The sequence below is a fragment of the Urocitellus parryii genome, chromosome 3 (genome assembly GCF_045843805.1).
Source record: "Urocitellus parryii isolate mUroPar1 chromosome 3, mUroPar1.hap1, whole genome shotgun sequence".
Taxonomy (NCBI): domain Eukaryota; kingdom Metazoa; phylum Chordata; class Mammalia; order Rodentia; family Sciuridae; genus Urocitellus; species Urocitellus parryii.
This window is the reverse complement of record NC_135533.1, coordinates 79,371,079-79,381,189: the sequence shown is the minus strand read 5'-3', so window position 1 is coordinate 79,381,189 and position 10,111 is coordinate 79,371,079. Positions and strand designations below refer to the sequence as shown.

General features: G+C 45.7%; 1 protein-coding gene across 1 annotated transcript; it reads left to right on the top strand.

Moving 5' to 3' along the window:
- Positions 1 to 4,073: 4,073 nt before the first annotated feature.
- Positions 4,074 to 6,573, top strand: Sp8 (Sp8 transcription factor). Its single transcript, XM_026408841.2, has 2 exons — positions 4,074 to 4,094; positions 5,071 to 6,573. The coding sequence occupies exons 1-2, from the start codon at positions 4,074 to 4,076 to the stop codon at positions 6,571 to 6,573; spliced, it is 1,524 nt and encodes a 507-aa protein (XP_026264626.1).
- The last annotated feature ends 3,538 nt before the right edge of the window (positions 6,574 to 10,111 follow it).

Here is a 10,111-nt window from a genome sequence, read left to right as displayed (position 1 = left end):
AGGTGTTTTTTTTTTTTTTTTAAACCACCTTATATATACCCGATCACGCTTACGTTCAAAACTGTATTTGGTGTGTAGACGCGTTGTCGGACACTTGAAAGCCTGAATAACTTTGATGTCTTCCACTATAAATGCCTAATTGTATTTAATGGTTACAAATGGCTTTATTTACTTGTCGCTGTATCTACACATTTTAATCTACTGACCAAGCAGCAGAGGCATATTTTACTCGCCCACCCCTCCGCCCCCCCAAAGGAAAAGCAGGGATCGAGGCCTTTAATTTGCTTTTAGGACCTTCTGTTTCTTTGGTTGTGTAAGCGTAAGAGCTCCAGATCCGAGCATTGATTACTCTTCAAAACCCGCCTGCAAAAAAGCTCCCTTTCTCCGCTCCATCTAAGGAGATGTTGATGTATATTGTAGCTGCAAGGTGTTAGATATACTTGAGCAAGTTGTTCCCAGGATGTAAATTAGGTCCCAAAAGCTGTTGTCCAAATCGAAGAAACAGAGAAATTAATCTGGGAGACTATCCATCATCACCGGTAATAAAGAGAGCGACATGGATGAGACAGATGATATGATTAAGGGGCTGTGGTCGTTTTAATTAACTTTTTGCTGTCCTGTAATGATCAAACTGGTCACCAGACCCGGTCAATAAGCATGTTAATATCAAACAAATAAAACCAGGGATGATTAAAAACCTCCTGGTTTATTAAATTTGAAATTCAAATGAAATTTATGCTGCAGATGCATACAGAATGCTAATAGATTTTAGCTTTATTGATAGTGGATCTCACAGGTTTGCAAGAAACAGCAGAATATCCATCTACCCCTCTCTCTGCCAGCACATTAAACTTCATATGTGATAGGGGAAACTTTTAATTGATGTTAGAAAGCCTGTACTTCCTTCCTATCTTTATTCCCCTTCTTTCTCCAAATATCTAAACATTATTATGGTATAATATTCAGGAGTAATGATCAATATCATAAAAGGTAAAATAAACTCTACCCTGAACTGCTTAGCCAGGTTAGTTAGATCTGCCACAGACTACAGTTGTTCTCTCATGTGGGACAGATTCAAGCAGGGTAGGGTCACTGCTATAAAGTGGAGAAAGCGCTGTCATTAAGACCAGTTTCATTTAAACTAGATGCGAAGTGAGGATGGTTTTGATTTTTGGTCAATTATAGCATTCTCTTTGTTTTTCCTTTTGAACTCTGATGCCTTATACCTTATGACACAAACACTAACCACTTCTTTTGGGGGGGGGGCAGAAAGGGAGTAGTAATAGGGGAAAAAAAAACCTTTGGCTAATGTTACTATGAAATAAAATAAACACCTCACTTTTATAATGGGAGTAAATGGAATATACACACAAATAATTATTTCTAATGAAGAAAGCTGCACATACAAGCCTTTGAAAATACCCACAAGCAGTAAGCCAAGAGAAACTAAATCCACACCAATGTTATATGATTCATTATCACTGAAAGAATGACATGATTCTAAAGTTAATTTATACGAATGAATAATCTTACAATTAGGTAGCTAAAAATTGTAGTCACACGATGCTGAGTTTTTCTAATTCCTGGCATTTTTGAGGAAACAGTGGTTAACGCCTCTGTTTACTCTCAGAATTAGCATTTAACTTTTAATAGTCCTCCCTCTCTTCCTTCCAGAAGATAGGAGGATAAAAAGATAAAATAGAAGGGAGTCTTCCTTCAAGCTTTTTCCCCCTCCACCTTTGAGGTTAATGGTATTGATTAGAATTAAACCTCAAATTTAAACAACTGTATATTAGGTCCTTAAAATGAATATCATTATAGAAGGAGACCAAAGCAATGAAGTTAATTCTCTTTTATTTGTTAAACGAAGTTCCCTCCTTCCCCCACCCCTTCCTCCTTCTGGGCTGGCCTGTCACGCCTTCTCAACACGCTAAAATCATTCAGAGCGGCTTGCAGGGAGAAACACGACATTTATGGTAAGCGTCAGCCTTCAGAGAAAGAAAGCAGTTCATTAATTTAGTTCACACTTACTTCAAAGTATGAGAGTGTACCTTATCCCCTTAATCAATAGATATGATGTACAGTCAATATCCCCACATGTTAAAAAGGGGTCAGAAATACAAACTCTCACACTGCAAACATCAGTCTCAACTCTGCTCGGTGCAATCTTTTTTTACAGAAACTGACTTTGGAGTTCAGTAAACCCCAGGAGGATTTTCTGACATCTCCAGAAGCTGTGATCCACTTGAGGAAGGTTCGACAACAATAAAAAAACAACGTTCCTCCAGTCAAAACAGAACAGCTCTCCCAGCTAGTCACATTCTAATCAATTCCACCTTAAAATAAGATGTCTGAGAGCATTCCCAACTGCTTAAAACTATGAATTACTGTGGTTTTTCAAAACATGAACATTCAATAGGGCTGCAAAGGCTCCAGACTTTTTGCTAACTGGTATTGGGTTGTCTATGCTTTAAGAAATTCCCTTGTGGTGGCAGGAAAGTTGGAATGGCATTTTTGAAGGCAAATAATAACACAAATACCAAATAAGAGACTAAATACTACCAAATTTGAACCAACTGTACATATGACATAAACACACTCCTAGATCTCTGGCTCAAACATTATCTAACACAGATGCCTCCATAAATGTGGACAAAGATTTGTCAGAAGCTTGTCTCTATGGTTACATAAATTAAACCCACAAATTTCAGTCAAAATCTCCACCTCCACCCCTCAGGAGGAGGCAGGGGATTTCATGTGAAAATTCCAAAATTCTGTTAAAGGTTCCTCTACACCCCACCCCCCCCCAATCCCCTTTCTTGCCCCCCCCTATCGAATCCTTTTGTATTGAAATTTACTCAACCCCACGGGACAAACACACCTCCTCCCCTAGAGTCGTGCACTTCCAAAGCAGAATCCCACCTCAGGGAGGGGAGTTGGGGGAAGCCACCACATCAAAGGAACAACTCGTGGGCTCAGGGGCGCACACGCCTCATCTCACCCCTAAAAATACCCCTCAGCCTTCCAAACTTTTTTAAGTTTAGCTGGAGAGCCGGGAAGGGAAAGATAAGTATTAAGATTTTTTTTTTTTAAATACACGTATATATAGTGACGGAGTCCAAAATAGTAAGGAGGGAAAACGAAGGAGAAGAAGAAGAAGAAGAAGAAGAAATGTTTAAGGAGCCAGAGGAAGTTGGTAACAGTGGTAGCGTTGGAGACTATTATTTACTCAGTCTCACTCAACTTCGCAGTTTCACTCTCCCAATCTCTCTTACGCACGTACACTTTATTGTCTAGTTCCTATTCCCCACCCCCAGCTTTAGTGCGCGCGCGCGCGCGCATACACACACACACACACACACACACACACAGACACACACGCACGAACACATATACCCCCTCCCTTCTCTCACAAACGCACACATTCGCACCCCTCCTTCTCCACCCACACCAAACACACTCACACACCTCTCCCCCTCCCTCCACTCTGCCACTCAGTCCCTTCTCACTCTCTAGGTCTGTCGGGCTCAGTTACAAGACAGTTCACTCGCACTCTTCCCTCACCACTCTCCAGCTCAGTCCCTCTACGCACCCCCTTTGTCGCACACGCAGTTACACTGTCATATACAACACCTTTTTTTTCTGCCCTACCTATTGTTTTCCCCATCTTATCACAATGTCACAGTCCCCCGCCCCATCTTTGCACTGTCCTCTCCTCGGCTTGGTCATACTCGCCGTTACAGTGTTACACACACACACACAGACACACACACACACACACTTTATAACACGCGCAGTCACCCCCGCCCCCTCCTGCTCACCGCGCCCCCCCCCCCGCGCCCGCCGTGGCCGGCGGCGGCGCCGATGACCTCACGGCGCGCGCGCGGCGCGGCCCGGCGAGGCCGCAGATTGGCTGGCCGCGCCTCCGCGGCACTTCAAAGCCGGAGAGGGAGCTACAATTGTGGTGGAATGGGCGGAACTGATCATTGTATTGCACACCTCTAAAAAAAACACTGCCTCTGATTTATCAATATAAAAAAGATCCTCTGAGAGGAGGAGGGCACTTTTGTGTGATGGCAACTTCACTTCTAGGGGTGAGTCTCAGGATTTTCTCTTGCTGGTTTAATTAGTTTCCTTTTATTGCCGATTGGAGGGGGTTAAAGTCGCCCCGGCCAGGCCACGGGCTATCAGTCTCTCTATTGAGAGCTCCCCCCCCTCTTTAAATACAAGTGAGTTTGGAGAAAAGAAAGAGGGGGAGAGGGGGGCCGAGTCACTTTTTTCAGCACAGGAAAAGGTTCGAAGGGCATTTTAGACAAGCCATCTCGCAGCGCCTGGCCGCTCCCGGCCCGGGAGTCCTGTGCGCATCCCATTTTACATGCGACGATTTCGGGGGTAAAGAGAGCAAGTTTTTCTTCTTGGGCAAATTGCAGTCTCCCCTTTCCCTTAAAAAATTCCTCAGCCCGCCTTGTCTTGCAGGTATGTTGAACTCGTCTTATTTTACTAATTATATTTACTAATATTTACTTTTAAAAATAAAAGAAAAAAAGAAGAGCTTGTGAGCCCTTACAGTTTGACCTCTTTGGGTCTGGGAGAAGCAACCCAGCATGGGTTTGGGGGGACCGGAACAGTATTTTCAAAACTCTCTCTGGATTGCAGGGGAAACGCTCTTAAAAGCAATCCAATGGTTTTTTCCCCAGGCATCTCGGCAAAGGAAACTTCCTTCGTCCCCAATTTGGACTTTTTGCTTGTTTGTTTCAAAGTGTCTGGGGCCTGTGTGCACAAGAGTGTTGTTTTAGGTGAGAATACTTGACAAACTCTTCTGTAGCGTGGCGCCTTGCTCCCGAATCAGACGCCGGCAGCCAAACTTGTCCCCTCCTGTAGAGTAGGAAGCAGCCGGGCGCCGGGGCTGTTGGGGGTGCCAGGTGAGTTGGTGGCTGCGCACTGCAGCGAGAGATGGGGTGCAGTGGGGCGTTTTGGAAGCCACCAGAGGACTAATGCAGATATCTTCCCTCCCTCCCCCACCGACCCTTTGCCCACCACCCCTCCCCCATCCTTCTCCTCTCCTTGCAGGAAGAACCGAGGTTGGGATCCACTCCTCTGGCCATGCTTGCAGCTACCTGTAATAAGATCGGCAGCCCCAGCCCGTCTCCCTCCTCCCTCTCGGACAGCACTTCTTCCTTCGGCAAAGGCTTCCACCCTTGGAAAAGATCCTCATCCTCTTCTTCCGGCAGCTGCAACGTAGTGGGTTCCAGTCTCTCAAGCTTCGGAGTGTCTGGGGCCTCCAGGAACGGCGGCACGTCTTCGGCTGCCGCGGCGGCCGCGGCGGCGGCGGCGGCGGCCGCGGCCCTGGTGTCCGACTCATTCAGCTGCGGCGGCTCGCCGGGCTCCAGCGCCTTCTCCCTCACCTCCAGCAGCGCCGCGGCCGCCGCTGCTGCTGCCGCGGCCGCCGCCTCCAGCTCGCCCTTCGCCAACGACTACTCTGTGTTCCAGGCCCCCGGCGTCTCAGGGGGCAGCGGCGGCGGCGGCGGGGGTGGCGGCGGAGGCTCCTCAGCACACTCGCAGGACGGCTCCCACCAACCGGTGTTCATCTCCAAGGTGCACACCTCGGTGGACGGACTGCAGGGTATCTACCCGCGCGTGGGCATGGCGCACCCATACGAGTCGTGGTTTAAGCCCTCGCACCCCGGCCTGGGGGCCGCGGGCGACGTGGGCTCTGCCGGCGCCTCCAGCTGGTGGGACGTAGGCGCAGGCTGGATCGACGTGCAGAACCCGAACGGTGCGGCGGCGCTGCCGGGCTCGCTGCACCCCGCAGCCGGGGGGCTCCAGACCTCGCTGCATTCGCCGCTCGGAGGCTACAACTCGGATTACTCAGGCCTGAGTCACTCGGCCTTCAGCAGCGGCGCCTCCTCGCACCTGCTCAGCCCCGCGGGGCAGCACCTCATGGACGGCTTCAAGCCAGTTCTGCCGGGCTCCTACCCGGACTCGGCCCCATCTCCGCTGGCGGGCGCCGGGAGCTCCATGCTCAGCGCTGGGCCGTCGGCGCCACTGGGGGGCTCCCCGCGTTCCTCCGCCCGCCGCTACTCTGGCCGAGCCACTTGCGACTGCCCCAACTGCCAGGAGGCAGAGCGGCTGGGGCCAGCCGGGGCAAGCTTGCGTCGCAAGGGCCTGCACAGCTGCCACATCCCAGGCTGCGGGAAGGTGTACGGTAAGACGTCGCACCTCAAGGCGCACCTGCGCTGGCACACGGGCGAACGGCCCTTCGTGTGCAACTGGCTCTTCTGCGGTAAGCGCTTCACGCGCTCCGACGAGCTGCAGCGGCACCTGCGGACCCACACCGGCGAGAAGCGCTTCGCCTGCCCGGTCTGCAACAAACGCTTCATGCGTAGCGACCACCTCAGCAAGCACGTGAAGACGCACAGCGGCGGCGGCGGCGGCGGCTCTGCGGGGTCGGGCAGCGGTGGCAAGAAGGGAAGCGACACCGACAGCGAGCACAGCGCGGCAGGCAGTCCGCCCTGCCACTCCCCGGAGCTGCTGCAGCCCCCTGAGCCCGGGCACCGCAACGGCCTAGAGTGACACAGCTCGCCCCGCACCTCTCCCCCACTTCCTCCTACTTGGGACCGCTTGGTCCTTGTCTGTCCTGGCCTCGACTCCAGCCTCTCTCCACTGCACCCTGCGCGCTCTCTTTCGCTCGCTCTCTTTCTGTGTGTCCTGTCTCTCTCTTTCCTCTGACTTAACTTTGTGAAGGGATATGGACATGTAAGTAATACGCATCGATATCCCAGGCCCTGGCTTTCAAGTGCAGCTCGAACCTATGCCCCTTCGCTTCCCTCCTCCATCCCAGGTTGCCCTAACTTTTAGAGGGCAGCGGACGCTTAAGTTAGATCTGGACGAATGTAGTGCCTGGGAGACCTCGAGCTTCCGCGCTGGCGGGAACAACTAGGCTGAGCAAGCTTGAGTTGGAGAGGTGGGAAGGGTGAGGCAGGAGGCCGGGCAGGGAATCTCAGCCATGGCAGCGACTTGGTTCCAGAACCGCAGTTCTGGGCGTCTCTGCTAAAGAGGGCCCAGCTGGGCTGCTGCTCCCGCAGAGCGCCCGGCGCAGGTGGTCGAAGCTCGGTGGGGTGCGGGTCTGGCAGCACCTAGACCCAAGAGTTTGCAGATTTTAGCTTTTCCAGCGTCAGCCCTGCCTCTTTCTCTTTGTTCCCTGAGGTGGAACCAAGGCAAGTTTCAGCAAAGGGTAGTCTTGGCGAATCGCTGCAACAGCCTTCTTTATTCTTTTTGTCATTAAAAAAAAAAAATACTATAAAAGTAAGGGGGAAGAAAGCAGCCTTCCACTTTGTTTCACTTCTAGTTTTTTCCCCTTATCAGTGAGCGCGTGTTTCTCTCAAAACTGTGCTAATAATTGATCCCAAAGTTATTTTGATCACATTAACTTAACTTATGGGGTGGGGGTGGGGGTGAGGGTAGGTGTCTTTTTCTTATGCAAAAATATCCCTTTTCCGGTGAGACCAGATTAACTCTCTTCGTGTTTGTCCTTTTCTACCTCGTTTTCACCACTCCCGAGCATAATCTCCATCTTTTTTTTTTTTTGTTGTTAGTACAGCGGTCAATTTGTATAGTACCCATTCCTGTAAATTCTTGCAATTCCTTGAAGATTTTAGGGTTAAACTTTTTTTGGTGTGATTTAAACTTATAAACAAGTGAAGAAGGTATCACTTATTTCAGATGAGGCTGTAGGTTAAATGCCAAAAGAGGGAAATAGGAAAAAAAAAAAAAAACCTTTGTAAAATATATCTGAACCTAATGGTTTGTACAACTGGAGAATCGTTCTAGATTAGTTACCAATTAAATATAACTCCACCATTGTAAGGGTGTGAGGTGCAGTTGTCCAAGAGACGATTTTGTATAGTATTTTTTTCTTGTACATTACTTCCAGTAAATATTTGAAAATATATTGAAGTAAACTTGATTTTTTTTTTTGTCACAAGAAAATATTAAGAGTTATTGTGGCAGTTCTCATGAGCTGCAGGATTTTTGAACTCACTTCTGGAGGTGCAGAGCCACAAACGCACTTTCGGGGCCTAGTTTTGCTCGAATATGAATTTAGATAGGTATCAAACTGTAACTAAGACAATATTTGATAAATGTTGGATGACATTTAATTTAATGGAGCATGTACTTATTTGCATTTGCTGGCAGTTCAGGCATAGTTAAAGTGAGAGTTCTCCTATATTTCATAATAACTGGGTCTGCCAAAACCCATGTATTAAATAAATTGTCCAAGTGAAACTCGACTAACCTTGGCCTTTGTGTATTTCCTGAAGGTAATATTGTTCACTGTTAATAAACACTCCTGACACTACATTTAAATGTTTGCAGATTCTGCAAACTAATTGCTCATTGTAATGTTGAAATAATTTGGATATTTCACATTGAAATGAAAAGCCTTTCTCTGGAACATTTTAGACTTGCATTTTAAATGCATGAAATGTAATTGATTTATTTGTAATATTTTAAATGGTATTAATAAACTCATAAAAGACTAGGCCAGTTAATTTGTATTTTTTCCCCCTTTTTAAACTATGGACATATGCATTTTATCTTCAGTTTAAATGTCTAATTTAAACAAAATATGACCCTGTTTTGTGGTAATATTTAAATAATTGCCTTTAAGATATTAGATGGAAAGATCTATTTGGCAAAGCTGTCTTTTCTCTATTTACCAAGATAAAGATTATAGAGTCTAAGAAATGTAATTAATTATTTACCAGATTTAGCTCATAGCATCAGGATTTACTTACCTCTTAAAGTTTGTAGTAAGTCACCAGACAGTTCAGAAAAAATTTTCCCTATTCTGCTTCCTTGTAAGTCTCCAGAAGAAATCAGCTTGTTGGCCATTGATTGCATTTAGTATTTAAAAGGCCAAGCCTTACATTGGAAGATCAATACTTCTAAAATAAAAACATGGGTTTGGGGATAACTTTTGTTGTTAGAAGGTGGAGGAGGTCAAGCTAACAAAAGCTTGTTTTTGGCATTCCATGTCTTAGCTAAAGATTATGTAGAGGTAAATATCAGTAGTAGGTTCCTGTTGAAATGAGTTATCTGTGCTTTTAAAGTCTCTAAACAGCCACCAAAGAAAAGGAAGGTTAAACCTTAATCTATTTACTAGGCTATTGTTCAAAGGTGTCAATGATGCCAATAAAAAATATTGTCTTGTTATGTCTAAGTGCATTTAAGCAATGGGTGTTTCTTGAGCCATACTTTGAAACATAAAATACTTTAAATGTTGATTGATGTTATATCAAACTATTTCACTATTAGATTAATATTATTATTTTGAATCAAATTGAATAAAAAGTTAGTGTGTTCAGATTCTAATAAGTTTAGCTTCTTTCTTTCTGTTTGCATTCTCCCATACTAAGTTCAGTCTTGGTATATACATCATGAAGTGAAAGTTTCCACTGAAATTGTTTTTAAAGTGGTTAGAATACATAGAAACCATGAAAATACAAAGTGCCATGAATATTATGAATTCCAGAAAAAAAGAAACCAATTAGAGGTTTGTAGTTAAATATGTTTTTGAACAATGCAGTCTTAATCCTGCTGTCTGCAGATGTTTGAGGCCTCCAATCATTATGGTTTTAAGACAAATAAGTAAGCTCTGATTCTTTGGTATACTATAGCTATAAATTATGGTGATTAAAAAATAAAAAGTCTCTTTCTGTCACTTTCTTCCTAGGAATAACATGCAGAACACAGTTTAAGTGTTTTTCTTTTTTATTGAAAGTTGCAGTGCTGAGGGATTCGGAAAGAACCGTTCTGAAGGAGTTAAATGTAGTGTCAGGTAAGAGGAAAGCTGCTTGGTACATTTATAATCTCAGTTGCATTACATGTAGAACCTGTATTTGCTCTCAGGTGGGTGATGGCAAGGAAAGATTTGTTTAGAAGAAGATTTCTTTGGGGTGGTTAAAGGGGACTGATTCTTTTTTTTTTTTTTTTGGCTGTTGTATAGATGTGCAAATTTTCACTTCTTCCTTTGGCTTCACACCCTTCCAGCTTTACTTCAGTTTCTTTTAATGGTTAGTGAGTAGCATTTCTAGATTAGTTTTCTGCA